The sequence below is a fragment of the Aulonocara stuartgranti genome (assembly GCF_965226115.1).
Source record: "Aulonocara stuartgranti genome assembly, chromosome: 2".
Lineage (NCBI taxonomy): Eukaryota > Metazoa > Chordata > Actinopteri > Cichliformes > Cichlidae > Aulonocara > Aulonocara stuartgranti.
In genome coordinates this window covers 38,218,523-38,243,607 of record NC_138940.1, presented here as the reverse complement: position 1 = coordinate 38,243,607, position 25,085 = coordinate 38,218,523, and the positions used below count along the sequence as shown (strand labels likewise).

The 25,085-nt window shown below is 36.3% G+C and overlaps 1 protein-coding gene across 3 annotated transcripts in view; it reads left to right on the top strand.

The window, feature by feature from the left end:
• Window positions 1-15,073: 15,073 nt before the first annotated feature.
• The window catches only part of enox2 (ecto-NOX disulfide-thiol exchanger 2), a 192,725-nt gene continuing 182,713 nt past the window's right edge, over window positions 15,074-25,085 (top strand). For 2 of the 3 annotated variants that reach the window (XM_082504497.1, XM_082504498.1), the window contains exons 1-2: window positions 15,185-15,290; window positions 19,444-19,540. Coding sequence is in view for 1 of the 3 variants with exons in the window: in XM_082504496.1 (XP_082360622.1) it covers window positions 15,178-15,290 (113 nt within the window). In the remaining 2 variants the exon portion in view is untranslated. Of the gene's footprint in view, window positions 15,291-19,443; window positions 19,541-25,085 lie in introns of all 3 variants that reach the window. The other variant, XM_082504496.1, reaches the window with a different exon arrangement.

Sequence of the window (25,085 nt, the reverse complement as noted above, 5' to 3'; positions counted from 1 at the left end):
AAAGCATTCTGAAAAATTTCTAAGAGAAAGAAAAGTCTGGTAATATAAAAGATGAAAATGCACTGAGGGTCCCATTGAATAAAATGAGTATAGCCCCAGAAAATAAGTTGACCAATGTCTTTTGTTCTACACAGATATCTAATAGAGAGTATGATACAGCAAACTATAATCGGATTTACTCTGTCTGTCAGAAATGAACACATTTTTCAAACTGATGTGCGAGTTGAAATACTCGATTGCGGCATCTTCCTGTATGGCAAATCTCCCAGTGGCAGATTATTTGTTGTTGATGCGTTTGTTCACTCACAGAGCTTATGTGGCCCTGGGGTAGTAATCCAAAACCACGTGAAAGCGGTAGGAATAAATTGTGATGGGTGAGGAATTATAGAGTCTTTGGCAAAATAGGGTTGAATTTTAATTAACACCTTTGCTGAGTGTGCAAATCAAGTTGTGAGCTGGTGCAACAGAGCATCACACATACAATGAAGATTACTAAGAATGGAAAAAACAAAAACTTCTCCCTCTAGAGAGAGTGGAAAATTAATTTTTTCTATATCTATTATACAAGTCATCTTTCCAGCTTAGTTCCATAAATAAAATATAAAGAAGATACTAAATACATACAGCCTGAATAAGGTAGGATGTTTCATCATGAGAAAATAGAAATATTACATTAAAAATACCAGAGTAATTACTGATCATTGCAATTAGACATGAACAAGAGGTAGTGTGACATATTTATTTTAACCATGCTGCAAAAAAAAAAGACCCATCTTATTCTGGTAATTGTCATTATAGAGTATAACCTTTTTTCATTTTGTTTCATTTTTTATTAAATTAATACACAATACTATATTCTTCATTGTTGCAGCCCAATGTGCTGGGGATAACACCCGTTGCCTCACAGCAAGAATGTCATGGGTTCAAACTCCTGACTCTAAACTCTGAGTGGAGCTGGACCTCTTCGTGCCTTTGTCGGTTCTCTCCAGGTACGCTGACTTCCTAATCACTAAACATGCATGTTAGTTGGTAAGTGTAAGTGTGAATGTTCTCCAAAAGCATTGGAGCAGCAAGGCAACAGCAATTAATTTGTTTGTGTTTTGCACTGAACACATTTCAGCATGAGACCAAAAGATGAACATGAGAAGAAAGATCAGTGTTTTAGGTCTATTCCCCAGTATTTGCTCCGAGGTATACAACTTAGCAAATATAAATAAAGGACCCCTTTCTTCTTTAGTGAGCCAAATTGGAAGTGTTGACCGACAGATGTTCTTCTCACCCAGGTGTGCCAAATCCTTCTAAGAACCAAGGGGAAGTATCTCTCAGTTTAACTTTATTGGTGATTTGTTTGTCCACTACAGAGGACATAAATGAATAGGCTGGGTCTCAGGAGGATACAAGATTGATTCCAGAAAGTTGTTTCTTTTCATCTGGATGTAGCATTTTCAGTTGGAGAAACATTTCATGACTCATCTAAGCAACTTCTTCCCCAAAGTATATTTACCCCTATAGGCCAGTGACCACTCTTTCAGTGATGTTAACGTGCACATCTTGGATAGTGAGTAATGCTGGTTTGACCAGAGAGGGTTATTGCTTAGCCATGTCTAGACTCAGTTGGTTTTCACCTGTGAAGACTCATTTGAAGTTAAGAAGGGCAGACCAACATGAAAACCAGAGAGCTGGTTATTGTAGAAAACCATGCCATTCAGGAAAAATCCATCAGAGGTGTTTCAGAAACATTTTACACAGCCAGTACCAAAATTTGGAATGTCAGGTAAAGCAATAAGTATCTAACTGGTTATCCAACAAAATAAAGAAAAACCGTGAAATAACAGTCTATGACATATCACAGAGTCCAAAGAAATATCACAATACAATGTTTGAAGGAGATTTAGAGAACAATGATACAGAGCCCATAGTGCAAGATGCAAATCACTCATCAGCAGTAAATATCAGAAATCAAGAATCTTGAATCGGAAAAACAAAAGTACAAACATGACTCACAATAGTTTTTCAGAGTGATTAAAGAATGAATCTGCTTGTGATTCTAAACATCTTTGAAGCATGTTGGATGAGCTGTCATGGACTGGGCTGCTTGTGGAACAGGTTCAATTCATTTTTATTGAGATGTAATTCACAGTGGTGGTAGCATAATGAACACATACATTTACAAAAACATACTGACTGCCAGTTTATGTAGAAGTGCATCCAAACTCATTCGGAAGAACTTAATTCTGCAGAAAGACAATGATCCAAAAACATAGCCAGCTCAGGAATTAACTTTAATTTAGTTGAAAACGTTTTTTTCCAGTACTTGAAGTTACTTGAAAAAATGGGTGATTCAAAAACATGTCTGGGAGTGAATATCAGGGAATCAATGGTGAAAATGTTCACATTTTAAACTTGATTATCAAACAAATTAACTGCCTTTGCTATTTTTTAGGTTATTGTATGCATTAGCTCTCCCACCCATCTACCCTATGACCCCAAATTGGGGTGCAATTTTGATGTGAATAATCCCCACCACCACTGCAAAGAAGTCAGTTTTTATATGTTTAAAATGAAATCTCTTACTTAATCTTTTTCACTTACAGTAAATTATTTTTATACGCATTTACAAAAAGCTTTGGCTGATAGTACATCCCTTTAAAATTGTTAAATAGTTTGTTCAAATTCAGAAATTACAATAAAATCCCTCCTTTTCCGTCATGCTAAAACCAACTGAAGCATCTTCAAGCTGCTCTGTCAAAGAATTGTTTCTCATTTTTACTTATCTGAATCTTATTTTGGTTGCTTCCGTACTTTTCACAGCAGCAGCTGTTCCAGCTTAATCTCGTCATATTCCTTAACAATGATAATGACTGTTGCGATGTACATTTTAACCTGAGAAAACATATTATATTACTGCACTGGATTGTTACACATCTGCGTGCCATTTATTATTTCACCGGCTTAAGTTTTAATAAACCAGTAAAACCTCAAGTCTTTTCAAAGCGTAGGTGGAACGAGAGCCCACTTGCAGATAATTGAATATAAAATAATGACCTCTCGTGTTTTTGTCAAGGTAGGAGCTCTCAGCTTGGTGTCCTCATCAAAGCCTTGTCTTTCAGGCATTGGGGGAAGTTCCATCTTGAAAAGCTTTTTTATTCTCAGAAACTTACAGCCCCTCACTCAGAATCAGCGCATCATTCACAGTTTGCCACACTGCTTAAGGACTTAAATTGGTTCTACAATTCAGTCCTCTATAATTTTTTTCGTATCACTTATTTAACAGTATCACTATATCTGCCAAGCTACTATCTAATCTGTCATGGTAAATACTCACTGCTTCGAACATGCCGCAAAATAATACATACACTACTAAATCTGCTATTGATTTTTATCAGTTTATTTAAATTCAGTTGTGTAAGCTTTGAACTGCAGTTGCACCATTTCCAATCAGTTGATGATCAAATCAGCATGGCCAAGAATGAGTTTCAGATATAAGCTAAATCAAGTGCTGATTTGCATTAAATGTCTATTCTCTTATGTTCTAAAATTAAATATTTTATCTGACACACTAACAGATCTTTTTTCATATCCATTTATATGATTAGTTTGTTCAAATTAAACACACGTTATGCCTAACAAATGCACAGAGAAATGTTTGTTTGTCCTGATACATTGGGCAAAATGAATTAATTACACAATTGTAAATGATGTAATGATGCGATGGGTCATTCCATTCATGGTGGCAAATTTCACCAGAACAGGCATTCTTCTGATATGTCGAGTCTGTAGAGCAAAGTAGAGCACGCAGTCTGCTGAGAGTTGAATCTCTGAGAGACCTTAATAGAGGCTGCTGTGAACTTTCATGTTATACTCTTCAATAATTCTCTTTCATGAACACAAAACAGAACAAACTGAGTTAGCTCTTTACATAGCGTTGTGTTTTGTTTGTTCTTCAAAGTACTGATTTTAAACTGTAAGAAAATAAGGTGGTTGCTAAATATTGTAATATGATATTCTAAGAATCTCATCATTGACTTTACAGTTTTCTTTCCAGCTGTTATTGACCTTCAAACAAGTAAATGATGGGAAGTGAGTAAAAATTTGATGCTTGTACTTACCTTTACCTGTTACTTTACAATATAGGCGTTTTCATAACTTTTTATAGAATATTTGATGGTGTTTTAAACCATTTGTGTTAATCAATTAATTCTAAAGCAAAGTGCAACAGCTTCTTTGATAATGTGTTAATACGTAGCAATAGCAACTCATTAGTGTGCACTGTGCCATGCCGGTCCTTCTGCACATGCTTTACAAAGGTTTGTTGGCTAAGCTGTCTGAGAAATGCATTGCCAGGGATTCCCTACTCAGTGGTTTAGATCAGGAATGGGAGAGAGCATGGGGCTTATCAGAGAGGATGCTTTTACAGTAGGGAAATAATGGTGAAACTAAAATTTAAAAAAAACACTTCCTTTTATTGCAAAATGAAAGCAAACTACATCTGTTGGTGTTTTTCGTAGTCAGCTGTTAAAACCTCATTTAAATATTTAAATTGCTATGCAAATGTGAAAAGTGATTAAACCACCAGCAAGTTACTACAAATGTCGTTAAGGCGTTTGTTTACGTATATTTGACCACACTCTTATACTGGACAGTGGTGATGTGTACATAGTTTCTTGTAAAGTGACATAATGGCAAAAAATAAGAAATTTAAGGTTAGTACGAACATTTGTGAATTGCAAGTTTTAGCTCTGTTGTGAAAACTGATGTTAGGTTAAGTTGCACCAAATTAAAACAATAATATTTCAAAAAAGTGGTTTGTCTGTCAAAGACATTTCCTATTTTCCTGAACACTTTACATAAAAATAAGTGATGGTGCATAGTGAAAGTATGGTATTTGGACTGCTATATGAAATGCAGTCAATTTGAAAAAAATATCTTGGCTCACTGGAGCAATATTGCATAGTGGCAGCTCCAGCAGACAGTGAGAGCTAACTCTAAAAAAGCTGAAATTCAGCTCAGTGTGAAATCCACAAAGCACATGTTTACCAGCCCAGCCGGTTTGCGATTGCTTTTTACCAGAGGATACCACGGGGATAGGAGCTGGAAAAGATTTAATTGGCAAGTCAAACTTTTTCATGGTTGCTCAGTTGCTCTTCTGTAGGAGTGGGCTGGAATTAAACTTTTTAAATTTGTGAGTTCTTGTATGACTCTAACAACAGAGCTTAATTTAAGCAAACATGGTAAGCTTGGCCTTGGGACTTTGAGTTAAACTTCATGGGACACTCTTCTCTCTGGCAATGATGCTGTAGGAGCACATGGAGAAGACAAGTTTAATTTTATTTGGAAAATAAGGAATGTATTTTAGTACCTTTGAGGTAGAAAGCAGCAGACGCTTCAGAGCCTGAACTGACTGTACAAAAAATAATGTTTAATTTCTCTCTCTCTCTCTGCCAGAACTGCTGCTAGAAGAATCTTCCTTATGGCTTTTACCTGCAAACGTTACAGCCTCATCATATCCTGTCATGTGTGCTGACATGCGGTGCGATATGAATTTAGTTCCCTCGATATTCCAAGCTGAAAGATTTCAGTGTCTCGGTGTGGAGAGTGTGATAAATCCACAGAGGGCTCACATTTGCCATGAAATCATTCTCACACTGAACACTGGCAATCAAGTCTCAATCAGCTGCAGTGGCACATGATGAAACCTATCCATGAATGTGACCCTCCAGTGTGAAAGACAGTCAGATGGTTTAATTCAGCAATCACCACCCAGCCCAAATAACTGATTAGACCCATTTTGTCTTCACTCCTGTAAAAACTTTCAGTTCTGTACAGCAGATTTCATGCACTTCAGCTCTCATTCAAGACAAGAAACCCATTATTTCTTTGGTTTACGACAAGCAGGTGTGAATGAGCAAAACAACCTCTGATTTCTTGTAAACAAATTCTCATTAGTTCATAAAAAGACTGCCCCGTTGACTCTTAAGTTTTGACAGCCATACGCAATAGCCAATCAAAGCCCGACTTTATTGACTGTTGCTAGGATACCAAACTTTCCATATGTGAATTACCCTGGACATGATGAGATTTGTGCAGGCTTGCCACTTGAATTCATTGCATCATTCCACACACTATGCACTTCAAAAATACTTGGAATGCATAAGAGCAGGAAATCTAATGAGAAAAGCTGAAGAGACTAGCGGAGGGAGGACAGACAGCAGCTTGGAAGGAGATTGGATGCCTGCAGGAGGGCTGATACTGAAAGTTCTCACATATACTGTTGATGAGAAAGACATGTTTTCTTTGGTCAACAGCAGCTTATATTGTGGAGGTAATCTCGTTTTTCATGTTTGTGCCCGGATGTTTTACCATCACAGAGCTGTAGCATGGCAGATGTGAAGCTTAGAATATTCACAGGATCCTGAATATTCCAGCATTTACGATAAACTTATTTTCTTCCCTCCACTTTCACCTCTGAAAGTGTTAAGGAGAATGTATTTCCATGTGTATCATGTTGAAATCAACAGCAGCAAAGCCAATTTGTGTACCGGGTCATTTTTTTCTGTCGTGTAAGGAAAAGAATATCGATTAATGATGAAAATTCAGTAGCTTAAGCTGCAAAAAGCATTATAACCTTTTAACGAAATCTGAAATCCACCAAGACCTGATGAATGAATGTGGTCAAATAAATACTAAACAAAAGGAGAAAAAGCTTATGTAAGGCATCCTTGAATTTTTTTATATATGACAAAATCTGAAGAAGCTCTTGGGACAACTCCCCAAATGTCTACAAATAAGACAACAAACTTACAATAGTGACTGCACAAAGTACAGTGAAAACAAACTAAGCTATATGTGGAAGTGCAGCCTTATGTTGTGCAGCTGACGCTGTGCTGTGGTGTCTAATTGAACCAACCTACTGGGAACCAGGTAACAGGCCCCCTCTCCAGCTGGGAGTGACATGTTAACAGGGAGTATTCCTCATTTGGGAATATTAATGGATCATTAAACATTAATAGGTCCCTCAGATCAGTATTTGCACTTTGCCGTACTCCCCCCTTTAACTGGCGCATATGTGACATAGAGAGCTATGATAAGTATTCATGCCACATCCCACTGGAGCAACAGACATCAGATGGAGAGCAAATGGTGGTTACCAGGTAGTGCAATCTCATGCAAACAAACCAAGCAAGATGAATTCATACTAAGTTGTCAAAACATGTCAAATTTCACCACGAGCCTAAGGGGAAAGGGTGGGTGCAAAAAAGCATTAGCAATGGAGTAATTGGCATTAAATTGTCCAAAACACGTAATGATGTGGGAGTGAAATGCATGCTGGCACAGATAATAATCCCCTTGTAATGAGAATTCACTAGATATCACTGGCTTTGTTCATGCCCCAGCATCTCTGAAAGAGCTTAGCCACTAGAACAGTAACAATAAGCTGTGGAGTAGGAGATGGCATGAAATACAGCTCAGAGCAAAGTGAAATTGCACACAAAATGAAATAATTTGCTTAATCAAAAGAAAGGTGGTATTAGAGACTTTAAAGTGACTCGTCCATTTCTCTGCTTTCTGAAGATAAAATCGAGACATTTAGCAGATAACTCTGTCATCTTTCAATGAGGGCGCACTTTAAGTGGTGTGCAAGTGACAAGAATCAGGTTTGAGCTTTTTTGTTGTTAAAGATTAGGATGAAGACAAAGTAAGCCTTGCAAATCCCAGGCTCAGATACCACAAGGACAAAATGACGAATGATGACAGCAAATAAACCTGTGACAAACCAGAATGCTTCGAGTCCAGCTTGTCATTCACAGTAGCTTAGAGAGGAAAGTTTTGATTTGGTGGAAAAAATAGTGATGTGACTTACTTAAAAGGGCCAATACATCTATGTAGAAACACTCTATTTAACATCAAAGTGTTCAGTTTGAGACGCATACTGCTGTCATATGAAAAAAAAATGTTTTCATGACCTCTTGCAGTCCTGTGAAAAACAAGGTACACCTGTATTGGGTCCAGTTGGAGTTGCCTACCCCTGCTCTAAAGGGTCATAAGATGATATAACTGATTACAATAAAGTTCTGCTATACACCATTTGTATTCTGTGTGTGGACTAATGAGTTATTTATTTATTTACAGTGTTACCTCTTTGCACAATAGAAATTTAAAGGTGAAATCACATGGAAGAAATCATGAAAACATAAAGACATCCTAAACATCACAAGGAGTCCCCTTAGAAACTGTGAAGCATGGGTATAACTCAAATTAATAAAGTTTGTTTATTGTATTAAAAATGCTTGATTATAAAAGTAGAATAGAAAAAAATAAAATGCAATTACTCAACTAATGTACCACATAACTAACTTTGACCACTTCACTTCCAGTTTTTGTTTTTGCAAAAACAGACTTTTATGTATGCTTCAGGATTTTTTGAATAAGTAAATGTGGCAGAGGTGGCTACACATATTCGTTCGAATTCCAGAGAATAACTGGCCTCTGCAAGGATAACTCATTCAACTTTAAATTTCATCAAACCCATCTGCATAATGGTTGGGTATTAATTTGAATTGGAATTTAAAGTGGATCTATTAAGTAGCCACAAATGAATAACAGCAGCTTAAGGAGATGATAACGACTTCTGATAAATGCACCAGATGGACAGATCTGTCTTTAAAATAAAAAGGAACAGATAAAAAAGATTTGTGGACCCAACTTTAGGAGCTTAGAATTATACATATTTTTGCCTAATTAAAAGAAAATCCATCCAAGACATAAAACGAAGACCATCAATCCTTTTCTGGAGGTTCTGGGAACACTGCCTGAATAATAAATATATAATAAATATAGACTTTGATAGCTTGAAGCTCTATATAACAAAGAAAAAGCTGTATGGGATTCTCCTGGATCACAGCACAATATGCAATAGGCATAACCTATTGATAAGAATCCAGCTATTTGCATATTCTTATCCCCTATTAGTGAACAAATACAAAAAACATAACTAAAGCACAAATAGAATTGTCATCTAATAACAAACAAGATTATAATCCACTTGATGAGTACTTTTACATAATTCATTTGCATATTTAACAATTAAGTCAAGAACAAAAAAGTCTGCAACAACAGACGATTGTCCTATTGAGGTCAAAATGTTGCTTTAAAGCATTTTCTAATCTGCCAGCTGTTATTCTGTTAGACAACAATTAATGCTTTTATAAATGTATATTCAAAGCCATACGATTGCATTCTAATTCTGCTTATGTGAACTCCTCTTCGGGTGGTTAAACTCCCAAGCAAATATAATTAGAAAATGCAGTGAAAATCTAAGGCCCATTCTACAGCTTCAGTACATTTTCTGTCCCCCCCCCATAAATCTGAAAAGTAATCTGTGCACAAAATACTAAGATAAATTGCACTTATCACAGGACAAGATGGAACAAGATGGAGACCTAGTTGCTGAAAACGTGGTTACAAAATATCATTTCAAATAAATACATTTTTTTAAAAGAAAAAAAGTGCAGTTTTTCACTTGTTCCGAATTCTTGACTAAATGCATTTCAAATTAAAATACGTTATGAATCTACGTTTTGGTTGGTTTTGTTATTATGTATGTATGTATATGGAGCAAGCAATAATTACAAACACATGTTGAGAACATATGGAATATTATTAATCTTATTATATTATTATATATTACGCATTTATGTCATAGCCTTGTGCAGCCCTATAATGTTATTGATATTATTTTAAAATTTTCATATGAATATTGTATCTGAGTAAACATCTGATAATAAATACTGAAATTAAAAACACGTATGATTACTGAAAGTTGATCAAAGTAGATTTCCAAAGTTGTTTAAATTAATATAACTATTTAGAATGAGAGTGATTGATTGATTTGATTGATTGGTAATTTATTTCAACATGTGAACAATATACAAGTACATTTAGAAAAGAAATAAGAGAGAAAAAAAATACTATACAAATTACATACAAAAAAACATTCTGATTAATTTACATGTTGAAAGGGAGTGGGAAGAAGTATACACTTATTTAATCCCACCCCTTTGCCATAAATTATCAGTGAATATTTAGTCAGCTTCCTTACTGATATAATTTGTAATAAAAATAGTGAACAGAATTCTGATATACTATATACTATAATATCACATCATGAATTTTTTGTTTGTTTGTTTGTTTTTAAATAGAGACATTCACTTAATTTAAATATTTTCCTTTTCTTTATAGATCGAGAAGATCATGTTTTTATAACTCTGTCACAGGCTGGGTCTCCGACCCAGCACTCTGAGTTTTCTTTGTATTTTTTGATATGTTATTAGTTTTTGTGTTATTTCCTATTTTGCCTTTAGTTTAGGCAGTTATTGGTTATTGTTCCTGGGTTTTCTATGTTTTGGGGTTTGGTATTTATTCATCACGTATTAGGTCTGTTAAGTTGTGTTGTCATGTTTAGTTTTAGTATTTCCTGTTTTATTCTGACAATGTCATGTGTTCTCTGTTAATTAGTGTGAATGCTTGAAAAGCATTCACAGTATTGTTATTCGAATCTTTATTATTATTATTCTATTTTATTATTATCTATTCCGTACGTTTTTTGAAAGCCTACTCCTTCAAAACCGTTCAACTTAGAAAAACCATTCAAACATCGTTAGATTCCTATTATTTTGGACATGATTGCTTCTATTTTTCTCATTTTTAACATTTATATTTTTAATTTTATTCAACTTTATTCAACAAAAATTTCCCATGTATTTCAATGGGGAGACCCTTCAAATTCTCATTCAACTTACTCATTTTTAAACTCTTACTACTTCCACATACATTGACATAGAGCCACCATTCAAACTTTAAAACGAAGACAAGACATTCAACTATTCAACTTGTATTTATCTTTTCAATATCTATTATACTTTTTCTTCAGTTCCAGTTTAAGTTTCATGATGTTTTTTCACCCGTTTCAAAATTTATAATGGGTGTGTATGGGACGGAATGTTGGGGCTAGAGTGAGACAGCTCAACTGCTAGAGTGAGAGGAGCAAAAAAATTAATCTTAAAATCTTTTTTAAAACTGCTGCTGTGTCCGCAGCGTTTGCTCTACAGGTATGATTTTACCCTCAAAACGTAGCCATGGCTGTCCTCTTTCATCCAATGTGTTTACTATTGTCCTAGGTGTTACGGTTCTTTCATAAATGTCACCAATGCACAGCCTCCTCCCTCCAACTCTTCCATAGACTCTAATGTTAAAATGGCTCAGAAGGTTCGTTTGAAAATCAGAAGAGCATGGTGTCTTTACACTGTCACCACGTCCATATAATAAACTCCACAGGCATGAAAACTGAGAATTTGGTAGACTAGACATGGCTGTCGCTCACGGTGAAAGAATTTTGTCAGTACGACTTTTACTTTTCATTTGGGAACGATTTGTTTCGGCCTGACTTTTCTGTTCATTTTAAGCAGCAAAAGTGAGGCGCATGTCTGTGTACGTGTGTATGGAGCCATTGGGTGCGGTCACTATAGCAACCAGGCTCACACCTGCCTGCTTAACGAGCTCTGCCTGCCACTCTGCCAAGATTCATCTTAAACACTTCTCTTTCAACTGCTGCTGTGTCCACAGTGTTAAAGCCATCATTTTACCCTCAAAACGTCGCCATCGTTGTTCTCTTTCCAACATCTTGTCTTTCAAAGCTCAGACATTTAAACTTTTTAAACTGTGTGGATCCAAGTGGAGGGATCACATTTTAGTCATTCAGTGATTCAAAGAATATGACCTTTTAATATTCATTCAGATGTTTTCTGACTCTAAATGTTCTTTTCTCATTTCTTAGGTTTTTCTAATTTACAATTAAAACATTTTCAGCTTTTTTCCAACTTCTTCTTCTGTGTAACCTTCAGCTTTTAGCAGTTCAGCACTGTTGTTTTCAGGTTAAATTCAGGTTGTTTTTTTTTTATTTTTATCTCATTCAAAATTTTTAACTCAAAATTCAGCAATTAATTCATTTCAGTCCATACATTCAGATTCAAGCATTCACACTGCAGTTTCTTCAGAAAATGCACTTTCTAGTTGTATTTAGCTTTTCTCTCCTGGTCCTGTCATTAGGTTTATGGCTGTCAGCTGTTTCCCCATATGTTTCCACTTCCCCTGATCACCTCATGTCTGTATTTAAGCCTTTTGTTTTTTTCATGCCATTGTCGGGTCGTCTGTTTATTCTGCCCTAGTTCTAGCCTGGTTCTGTTTATTTTGACCTCGGTCTTAGTTATGGTTTTCATCTGTTATTCATCATTAGTCTTAGTCATAGTATTTGCTGGTTATTTTCCATCACAGTCATAGTTTAGGTTTTGGTCTCAGTACCGTTTAGTGTTTTGTTTCTTAGTGTTTTGTCAGTTTACTTTGGTTTCCTGGTTTACTCCTGCCGTCATCTAATAAAGGATCACTTTTCTGCTCAAACTTTCAACTACTCGTCATCATCTGCTTTTGGGTCCTGTTTCCACACACATCGGCGCACCCCGCCGTGACAAACTCTTTTTGAACAGTTTTATGTTTGGACATTGCTTTAATTCCATATTCAGTTTGTTCCATAGTTTCACTCCATGAACAGAAACACAAAAGCCTTTTCTTGTAGTACGTACCTTCATTGTTTTGAAGTTACAAAAACCCCTTAAATTATAACTTCCTTCTTTCAAAAAAAAAAACATACTCTGAATATTACCTGGCAGTTCTTTATTTTTTGCTTTGAATAGAATTTGTGCTGTTTGGAATTTCACTATATCGTCAATTTTCAATATTTCAGACTGCAAAAATAGTGAGTTTGTATGTTCCTATAACCTGCATTGTGGATGATTCGAATTGCTTTTTTTTGAAGAGTAAAAAGTGAATGTAATGTGGTTTTATAGTTATGGCCCCAGACCTCTGCACAATAGCTTAAGTATGGTGAAACCAGTGAACAGTAGAGAATATGAAGTAATGTTCTGTCGAATACCTGTTTTGCCTTGTTTAGTACTGCAATGCTTCGTGATACTTTGGAATGAATATATCTTACGTGAGCTCTCCAGTTAAGTTTTTCATCTATTATTACCCCCAGAAATTTATTTTCACTGACTCTTTCAATATCAACACCATTTATTTGAATCTTTGCATTTGTATTTAAACTACTATTTCCAAATAACATCAGTTTAGATTTATTCAAATTTAATGATAATTTGTTTTTATCAAGCCAGAACTTCACTTTACTTATTTCATTAGTCATATCCTCCAATAAATTCTGCAGATCATCACCAGAGCAAAAAATGTTTGTATCGTCAGCAAAGAGAACCATTTTTAATACTTTGGACACTTTACAGATGTCGTTAATGTACAAGTTGAAGAATTTTGGACCCAAAACTGACCCTTGGGGTACACCACAAGCAATGTCCATACATAAGGAGCAACCACCATTTATTTTCACAAACTGCTTTCTGTCACTTAAATAACTCCGGACCCAATCTAAAACTACCCCTCTGACACCATAACGTTCCAGTTTTCTTATTAATATATCATGATCTATGGTGTCAAATGCCTTTGTCAAGTCTATGAATAACCCAGCCACATATTGCTTTTTGTCTATGGAATTTGTGATGTATTCTATTGAATCTAATAGTGCCGATGATGTTGATCTGCTTGATCTGAATCCGTACTGACTCTCAGTGAGTAGTTTATGTTTATCTATAAATTTTTCCAGTCTGTTTTTAAACAGTTTTTCAAGAACTTTTGAGAATTGAGGTAGTAAAGAGACAGGCCTGTAGTTTGTGAAATGGTGTTTGTTCCCAGATTTGTATAGAGGTATAACTTTTGCTATTTTCATTCTGTCTGGAAATCGACCAGTTTGAAATGATAAATTACAGATGTATGTAAATGGTTTTATAATAGCCTCAATGACTCTTTTAACCACTATCATATCAATATCATTACAATCCAAAGATTTGTGATTTTTACATTTTTTGACAATTTCAAGAACTTCATTTTCATCAACGGCTGTGAGAAACATAGAATATGGATTTCTGTCAATCAGTGTATCGGGTTTTTCCTGTGGTTTCCCAGGATGAGTGATTGTTCTTGCTAAATTTGGTCCAGCAGTTACAAAGAATTCATTGAGACTATTTGCCACAACATCCATATTGTATTCTTCATGGTCATTACAAATGAAATACTTGGGATAGTTCTTTTGTCCAGTCCCACATTTTATAACACTGTTCAGGATTTCCCATAATCTTTTATTATTATTTCTATTTATATCTAATTGCTTCTTATAGTATTCCTTTTTACTAAATCTAAGTATATTAGTTAACCTATTTTTATATCTTTTGTATCTGATTTCAGCATCTTTAGTTCTCGTTCTTAAGAACTCTCTGTATAGAGCATTTTTCTTTGTACATGCATTTTGCAGACCTTTTGTTATCCATGGACAGTCCATATATTTCTGTTTCCTACTATATTGCTTTATTGGACAGTTGGTATTGTACAGTAATGTAAATATTCAATTATCATTAACTTAATGGTCAGGAACTTATTAAGCTCAATTCTGATTTTTAAAGGATTAAAAAAAGTATTTATTGATTTGTTTGTTTGTTTGTTTTAAACCTAAATTGTCCTTCAGTTGCAGGACAATCTAGGCTAAATTCATAATACTCAGTTGTATATAGCATTCGTATTCTATTTTTATCTTATTGTATATTTTTATTCTATTTTATTCTACTGTATATAGTATATTATTTTATTCTATTCTGTACAGCTGTGTACTGTATTTATTCTTATTGTATTCTAATTTTTGCGTCATAACTTTTGCACTGTCCACTTCCTGCTGTGACAAAACAAATTTCCCACGTGTGGGACTAATAAAGGTTATCTTATCTTATCTTATCTTATCTTATCTTAAATACGTCTTTACTTTTAAAAACAGTTTTGGAGGAAAGCTTAACTCGCCAAAAGAACATTATATAACAATGCAGGTACCTTTTAACAGTTTCAAGTCTTTGGTGTGCTCTTATTTTGACGGGACACTCTCCCCTGACGCTCAGCTGCAAAACGAAACCTTCCAAAACACTAAACGTCAACGAAAAGCACGTGTCGACCTCCCGCTTGCCGTACTTGGCTCCGCCATTGTTTGACAGGTCTCGTTGCTAACCAGAGGCTTTCATGGTTACCAACTCAACAACACCAAAAGAAAGAAACTTCCAAGCCTTCCATGGCTTTATAGAAAGCTTTTCGACAACACAGAAAGCATGGAAGAGGACAACCGCCTTAGACAGGTACTTTATACTTTCTCCCTCATTTTCTCTTTCACTCCACCGGTGCTAACTTCCGACATCAGTAGTTCGTGTTAGCTTCTGTTTTGGAAGTTCACAGCGAAGCACATAATGTGTTTTGAAACGCGCAGAGCACTTTATTATCTGAAGCCACGCTTTTGTTTCAAACTGGTAGAGTAAACTCGTTAAGTTGGCTGACTTTGCCACTTATGAACTGGGTTGGCTTGGTATTTATTCGAGCTGTGTGGAAGCGTAATGTTTTAAAGCGTCTTTGGAGCATCGGCACGGGAAGTCCAACCGCTAAGTCTGTTTCACAGTGAAATACGAGTCAGTCATACTGCTGCTGAGTTCTGAACGCAAAGCGTGTGCCGTAAAAATGTTCCTCTCCACGCCAAATAAACGCTAGAGGCGAATAATAGTCTTGTAATAGTCAAAACCATTTACTGTGATTTGCAGCGGTGCTCAGGAAGTTATTTTGGGTGCAGAGAACAGTTTATTGCAGCAGCCAGTGCAGGCTTTAGAAAAGCATGGGAAGTTTGATTAGCATGTTGCTTGAGTAAGGTTTCATTAAGATTTGTCTGATCCTTGTTTGGCCCTAAAATTAGCCAACATTGCTTGGTTCTTTATTCGTTTCAATTACGGGTTATTTCTATAGCACCAGTTCTGAACAGTCACCTCAAGGTGCTTTATATTGTAGGGTAAATATGTGACAGAAACCCCAATCAGACGCAACCCTATGAGCACACACTTGGTGACAGTGAGAAGGGGAAAAAATGAAGAACAGTTAAAGTTGGGTCCTTTTAACAGGAAGAAACCTTCAGCAGAACCAGACAGAGGGTGAGCAGCCACTTTGCTTTGGGTGTTTTGGGGTTGAGGAGAAAGATGAGAGCAGAGAAAGACAGGACAAAAAAACAAAGAGAGGGCCAGAGGTTAGTAATTAGCAATGATTAAATGCAGCAGTGGTGTATAAACACATAGAAAGTGAAATGTGAAACAAAAAAGAAGACTAAAGAAATGTTCAATACATTATGGGAGGCACTCCAGCACTCTAATGCAGCATAACTCAGGGAGGGTTCAGAGTCAACTGATCCAGCCCTGGCTATAAGATTTATCATAAAGGAAAGTGTTTGTCTCCTGAATTCAAACTGGGTTTCACATGAGAGGGGCCGGGTGGCTGACTGCTCTGTTTCTTGTTCTACCTTTAAAAACTATGACCCAAAAGTAAGCCTGCAGTCTGAAAGTGAAGTGCTCTCTTAGAATAATAAGGTACTTTGAAGTCTTTGAGGTATGGTAGGGCCTGATTAATCAAGATTTTGAATGTGAGGAGAAAGATTTTAAGTTCAGTTCTGGATTTAACAGAGACCCAATGAAGAGGAGCTAATACGGGAAAATATGGTCTCTCTTTTCAGTCCTAGTTAGTATTCTCTCTGCAATACATTGAATACATTCATTGCAAGCAGGTGGTAAAAGAGTGTAGCCATAACTGTACCAATGAAACTGTACAGAAAGAAGAATTACAGATGTGTTATTGCCATGGTTATCCATAATCAGTAATTGTGATGCAGCCAAATTTCTATAAAAGGCTATATTCTGACCATAACTAGTCCTTATGATCTCTTTAAATTTTGTATTATTTCCTTATATTCCTTTGCTGTTGCTCTGTGCTGTAAAGCCTTGGGATAATAACAGTTTAACTTGGCAACTGATCTATAAGGGAACTTATAGAAAATGGGTGGAAAGCAAACAGCTGCTCTTTGTTAGTAGAAATTAAGGAAACTAGTGTGGGCACTATGCAGCAAAACAGCTTTATGTCTGCTGTGTGATTGAAATGAAAAATCAGAATCAACGTTGTGGTATTTATCTTAAGTGGCCAGGTATTGCTCGTAAGTGGTGAGGTTATCTCTAAAAATATGGAGGATCATTACCTGAGAAGGCTCTACAAATACATTAATTTCCAGAGGTTCATGTTGAGGTGCATTTCTTTAGAGAGATTTGAAGGATTACTGAGTCATTAATGGTAACCTAATGCCAGTGATATAAGGGGTGTCATACAGGTCTGAACATCCAAGTCCAATAATGAGCTAAAGTATGGCTTCACAGGTATAATCCTAAATCTCGACTCCCTATTTTGCTAAGAGAGGCACCGCTGATAGAAAAGGTTAATCCTCCCTTTGATTAAAACTGGAGGATGCCATTTGTTCTGGCCCCGTTGTCAGAAATACAACCAGAATCTGGGCAAGAGATGTGACGTTTGAGGTGCTTTAAGCATTTAAGAAAACCAGTTAATTTAGGTAAAAGCAAGGTGACATGGGATTAGACCTACTGCAGAGGCTTAATTCTGTTTTTGAACGTTATGCACTTCCTGTTATACTGTGTGGACTTTTCAAATGAAAATGGGTGGTTCCTTAAACCAAGTGACTAGTTAGTAACTAACTAGGTAATTCTTTCATTAAAAGGAAAATTAGTAATCAAGAGTGATAGCACACGTTTAAACAAAAGCACAATCTGGTGTGCTGAAAATGCTGCAGGGTTATAACTACTGTTTATTTTTAGCTTATTATTTCAGGTGTTTTTTTAGTTATCTGTTTGAAGTATTAAATACTGGAAAATAGTGAAAAATTACCTTTGTGATTTTGTGTTTTCTACAAACAAGCTTTACTGGATTTTTTCACACTATATTGCCAAAGGTATTTGTTTGTCTGGCTTCAGATGCATGTGAGCTTGAATCCCATTCTTAATCCATAGGATTTAATATGATGTTGATCCACCCTTTGCAAGCATGACAGCTTCAGTTCATCTGGAAAGGCTTTCCACAAGGTTTAGGAGTGTTTTTATGGAAATTTGGTGGTTGCAAGGGTGTGTAGCTGACTGGTTATTCCCAAGTCTGGTATGACTGAGGAATAACCAAAAAACTAGGTTCAGTATGACTGAATAATCAATAAATAAAGTCATTAGGTATTTAAATGTTTAGGTCTTGCTCCTGATAATCCACTTTTGTTTGATCATCTTATAAATATTGATCAGTTTTTGAGGATACTGGAGCTCAAACTGCTTGCAACCTGCGTTTACACCATGAGCTTTAATTCTGTGACATTTTTGGATTTAGTAAATTACAGGGAGAGACACATTTCCTTATTTAAGCTCTTCTTGTAGTGTGTTTACCATGTGAAGGATTAGGTTCAGGAGTTTACCCATCTCCTTCTACTTGGGCCAGATTTATATAAGCAGTGTTGTGGACTGCAGGACCAAGATGTAATAAGGGTGTCAATATTCGTCATGTCAGCAAGTTGTGCTTCATTAATCTGTCTGATTGATCCAGCATCCATGTGGTTCAGTGACCTTGGTTTGCACAAATAAGAACTGCACCCTCGCTGGTGTTACCTGATCTACCGCTCTGCTGATAGGCTTCTGCGTGAGTTATTGAAAGCACAGGACAGAGACTTATGTGGACACCAAGTCCACGAGAGTGATGGGAACTCTCCAAGCTGAGGAGGAGGCCTTTTGTTACATTTCATGATATCATATGACTGTAGCAGCAGGATGGACCTAATAGACTTGTTCAAACTAATGAAGGTTGAAGAACTGAGAAAATACTTGGGGACTTTGGAGAAATTTGACCTTAGATGAGGTCAAGGGGGTTGGTCTTAGGAGACATCTCTTAGAGGTTAAATAGGTATAAATGCAGCTGCTATGAGATGGATGGTGTCATGCTGTGTAAGCAAAAAATGCTAATCAAGGGCCAGGAGCTAATCCCTTCCTAACTCATTCCTTGGAGATACACAGTTGATTTGGTGGATCGATATAAGTGCTGTGACTCAATGAACGGAATTAAGTGTTAGCCAGACTGGACTCATACAACATGCTAAATTATTTTTGCTTTAAAAATATTTTAGATGTTCCAGGTGGGCTTCTCTTAGTAGAGAAGTCACAACATACACATACTCTGTTACTGTACTTAAGTAGAATTTTCAGGTATCTGTACTTTAATATTTATTATTATTATTATTTATTTTATTTTTTATTTTTTTTAGTGTGAGGTCATTTCAAATTCAACATTTCTATCAGCTCAACAAACATCAACAAATACACAATGAGTTTGTGTGCAGATTGTCACACAGTGTGTTTCTAGCTAAAGTCCAGCTGCTCTGTTTCCCAGGTAGAGAAAAGAATGAGAGTTAACTTCACTCAGAGATGGAGCATGGTGTAGGAAGACAGACAAGACAAAAGAGGAAGAAGAGGGGTTATATTTAAAGGTAAGGACCGCTCAGTGATGCTTGATAAACTGCAAATTTAAAGATCACATGCAATGTCATCATTTTAATCACATATTTGATCTGTATATAGGGATGGGTACCGGTGTCGTTCTGACATAAACGGTAGTAACCAGACTGAAAAGCAGCGCACATTTCTGTGCTTTATTTCGGTGTTTTTTTTTCCTGAGATGTCATACACTTTGGATTCTAGCCAATCATTTTACGTTTCCGAGGATAGTAGGCGGGCCCAGGTACGTACGTTCTTTTAGAGCAGAGCTACAGATTAAAAATGTCCAAGGCGAAGCGGTCAAAAGTCTGGCTGTACTTCACAGCAAAAGATGCAAACTCAGCAGCAACAAGTGCTTTAAGCTGATACTGTGATACTGTGCAAAGGAGGTAACACCTCGAATCTGATGAAACACCTGGCGACGCATAGCGGGGGTTTTAAGCCGAGAAATGCGCCGTATTTGATAGCTTGCTGCGAGACCTCACACCGAGCACATCTACTGCCGGTGGGTTGCCTGTTATGCAACATCCCCCAAAAACACGAAGAGGAGAGTCCTGGCCCCTAGCCCTGCCAGTGTAGCAGAAATGATGAGGATGATGATGCAGCAGCAGCCGTTCTTCTCTGCGTGAGTAGCTAATTTACGTTGAGTAGGCTAACCACGTTATTACATTAATGCATGTAAGGTGAACTAGCAAACATCATCATAGCTACATGCAGCTGTCTTCTTGTTTGATGGCAGATGCTCCCTGCACCCTGGCCAAAAAGGCTAAAATGACCAAAGAAAAAGTGGAAAACAGCTGAACATGAGAGGTTTTTGGACAAAGTTTGTGTTTTTCCCATTGTTTAAGCACTGCTTCCAGCCAAGAGTGATACCATATATGCCACATAGCTGCAGAAAAGGCTAACATTGTTATCTTTTTACAAAAAACAGCTGAACATGAGAGGTTTTTGGACCAATTTTGTGTTCTCCATTCTTTAAGCACCGTTTGAGCACCGGCACCATTTCAAAAGTACCGATTTGGCACCGGTATCAGATAAAACCTAAACGATACCCATCCCTATCTGTATATGATGTGTTTTGATAAATTATGTATTTTCATTTTGTGAAACTTCCTGCAAAACAAATAAATAAATACAAACTAGTTTTATTCAAATGCTGCATGAAAATACTGGGCAGTTAATCAGGTTAGTTTGTGGTGAATTCACAGTAAACCACTGTGTTGGACTGGTGCGCAGGGTACTGTGGTACCCATGGTCAGATTTAGGTTACATCAAGTGTAGCAGAGATGAGTTTGCATTTAAGCTCATGATTTAGATTCATTCACGGAATTCCAGTTTTATGCTGTCTGTTATGAAGATAGTATAAACTGTGGTGTCGCTGCACTGTGCCATACTTTCCCATCGATATATGTGATGCAGCATTAGAAAAGCCAGCGAAAGATGCAGGCTCAGAATCCCAGCTACACACAAAAACAGCTGAGCCCACTGGATTTTCCAGTATTTCAGATTTCTGTTATCTTAACCGCACCGTTAACAAAAAAGCTGTCTGAAAAGTGGAGTTTATTAAACATTTATTGTTGTAATCTCTATTATTAGTAGGCAGTAAAATATATTTTACCTTCACAATCTGTAATGAAAGGATCTAAATCATTTCTAAAACAAATAAAACCACTACACTTAAGCTTAAATAATTATTTTGGTAAACATAACCTATAAGTAGGAAAATTAGTTGAAAATGAACAGGGTTGAGTTTTAGATTGTAGTATTGTGACAAACTTAGTACACAATTTGCAATGACTGATTGCTGAATACTGGCTAAAACAGGATGATGAAGTTAGTTTTAAATTATACATAATTGTGATTGCAAAAATGTTATTTTTTTGTTTCCCCTGTGCTCTCTGCTTCACCATTTTTTGTTTATGTGCAAGTGAAACAGACACAAAAGATTGGGGAAGGGTTGTGGAGAGGCAGGTGAAGTTTTGGGCGTAACCTAAAGTGAAACATCAGGGTTTTTAAAAGGTAGGGCAAGATTTGCTAATAATATTACATCTACAACTCCCTTACACTTATCTAACAAATCCTGCCACTCACTGCTTTAGCTCGTATTATAAAGTCTCAGATACAGACAGTATTTCAAGATGTATGTATTTAGTGACTGTATATTCTAGGAGCATTTCATTTGACTTTGTTTTTGCGAGGTCTTTTTCTTTATATATACAAATGAAGTAAAAAGCTAACAGTCATCTTTTTTTACTGAATGTGCTTTTGTCTGCACAACATTTCAGATCTGTCAGCTCAGTTAAAGTTGGATGTTTGGATGTTAGGTAAGGTGACCCTGGCTGCTTGGAACAGAGGCAAGCTTGAATAAAAATGCTGTAACCTTACTTTTGAAGTCAGAAGCCTGTTCTGCATGCAAATGTAGGTTAATTTTCCAGTTGCGGATTAAGCTTTGCCAGTTCATAATATGATCTTGTACTTTCAAAAGAGATTAAAAATGGTGCTTTGTGTTGTGTTTTGTGCTCTGTTTAGGTAGGCCACACAGAAGCACAGAAACCAGGTCTTTTTTCAGGAGCCGCTTTTGGATTTAGAGCTACCCCTTTTTAAAAAGAGTCATAACTTTGCATCCATTCATTCAATTTAGGGAAATATCTAATAGTAGAATTCAGTAGTATTCAATGTGTTGATATCTATATTTTTGCCAGGCACTATTTCATTTATATTGTTCTAGACAGTGCGCCTTTGTGTTTGTGCTGATAAGGGTTAAACAGTGGGGTTATTTAACTGGCACACAAGTTAAAACCATGTCTACAAGACATCCAGTGTCTCACATTAGATATCTTGTATAAAAAATAAAATAAAAACATATCTTGTATAATATCTGTGAAGACAGGAGTGTTTGTCTAAAACTGCTGTAGCAGAGAGATTTGGACAGGATTTCTGACAGCCTCTACTTTGCTTGGATAAAATATTGATGTTTATTTCCTCTTTTTTTTGACAATAGCAAGAAGGTTAAGAAAACGACCCTTGTTTTACATGTCCCATCTTTTCGAACACATGGAAAAAAACATGTCTGCAATTTCCGTCCACAGCACTAATTAATTTTATTAAAATGCGTTACCATAACAGCGCACCCACTTTCCACCATATGGTCAATATTTTCATTACTTGAAATTACTGTGAGTGGTGGGCAGTCCCTCTGTTTTCAGAGCCCACGTATGAGCTGTGTGTCATGTCCTTGATTATCAGTGTGCAGCATTAGAGTTGCTGAAAGCTTGTTTAGGAATATTAATGAGGTATACAGGTTTAGATGGCCTCAGGCGATTTGATTAAATGTAAAACTGTAGAAAAAAAATGTCTGAGTGCTTTGTAGCCAACTGTCAGTCACAAACTAACCAGACAGTACAAGTGCACCACAGCTCTGCTGTTGTAAAACATGAAAATGAGCTTCAGTATTTTGTTCAAGCTGAGAAGAGAGGCTGTCAGAAATTCTGTCCAAACATCTCTGCAATTCCAGACTAACACAAACACTTTTTTTTTGCATAGAAACAACCACTGTGGCACCCAGCAAAAAGGTTTTAACCTTACTCATAGGGAAACAACCGTGTTAATTCATTTAAACATTATTTAATAGCATCTTTGGTCATCTGTTTAAAAAAAAAAGTAACAGTGACTCTAACTGTATGCAGACTAGATATCCATTGAAGCAAAATGCTGTATACTGCTTTTAACCATGAATATCTTTGATTCACTTGTTTTTACACATCCAGTAAATTAATTGACTGTTTAAGAGTTTATTTGCATATCCATGTAATACTTTTGCTTACCTCACGAGCTAACATTTTTGCTATTGTGCATCTGACTAACATCAGCAGATCTTCCCATTATATCCTTAGAGGTGTCATAAATGCTGCTTATGTTACTTAAATGAGGCTTACTAGTGTTGCCTTCATTTGGTATTAGTTATTTATTAGAATTTAAGACTGTGCCCTCACTGTTTTATAGCCTCCCATGTGCCCCAGCACTATTTTGATTCCATCTGCAAAATCTGTCTGACTAGTCTTTTCTGCCCAAGGCCATGATACTAAACTTAGCTCACCATGTTGAGAATATTTTCCATGTTTTGAAGCAAATTGATTTTGTCCCACTTGGGGTGAGAAAAGGTGACATTTCTCATTATGAGATCTTTCATTTAGCCTCAAGCGAATTTGGCAGCTGGATAAGAAGAGGCAGGCGATGACGAGGCGTCATCTCAGCGAATCAATAAACCTGTGTGCGTTTTTAAGAACAGGTTGGATTATAGCAAATAATCCAAATAAAGTTCGGACGTTTAGAAAAGAGGTGCTAAAAAATTTATTGCTCTGTTTAACGAACTTGGGAAATACTTATTTGTGTTTTCTTATGTAACAGAACTGCAGAGTTCACATTTAAATAGTTATGTACTTTAGCCATGTGCATTTTTAATATGTAGCACATGCTAGTTATCTAAAATACAGACTCTTTTTGTCTTCTAAACTGAAATGAAATGGAGTTGCTGACAAATCCTTGAAACCCTATATTTTAATGCAGAGAGCAAAGTTTGTTTGTTTTTTTAATTTTAACTTATGTGCAAAGAACACTTTGTATAATGTTAAAAACCAGATGAGCTAAGGCAAACTGGAAAATGGTCCTGTGGTCATAATTAACATATTATCTTATATATATACTATATCTGTCTGTCTGTATGTAAACCGAACCGTGAATTTTGTGTATCGTTGCACCCCTGATATATACATATATGTATATCGACTTATCTACACGGTGCCAGACGCTGTGACAGCACGGAAGCATTTGACACCCAAGTAATGAATAAATAATTAAAATGAGAAAACATCAGATACACAAGAAGATCATTAGCAGTTGTGAAAGCATTGTGAGGATGGGACAGGTTAAAAAAACCTTTACAAAACATTTGAATTGAGGTGGATGAACTACTACGTCACTGACGTTCTGTTTCTGATTTTAAGTTTGTGTGCACTGCAGGGATATGATGAGGGCAAAGATGAAGACATTTAGTTGGCATGGTAACTTTAATTATAGTCACCTCCCTTGTAGCAATCTTGTGTTGCTGTCTGCTCTACTTCATTCAAATTGCTGTTAAAAATAAATCTGTTTCTTAACTTCAAACATCACCTACTTTTTCACTGCTAAAATAAACTAGCTTAAATGACAGTATGGGAGCATATGCTGTAAGCTTCCCAGGAGGATTTGAAAATAGAGCAGTGACCTCAGCCATACTCCATCTGCCACCTGGGATAGGCTGTAGGCCTACACAGGTATGTAGCATAGGAGATAAATGCAAATTTAGCAATGGGAATACAATGCAGACACAGGTTAAATGTATGCTTTGGTATTACTTTCACTGCATTGCTTATGGCTTGATAACTGGTTCCACTGAGTTCACAGACGTGCTGTACACAGCCAATACCTCTTTCCTCCGGCACACTGCATTGCTGTTGAAATTGGTCTAACCATCTCAGGACAATGCACTTTATCACTCCC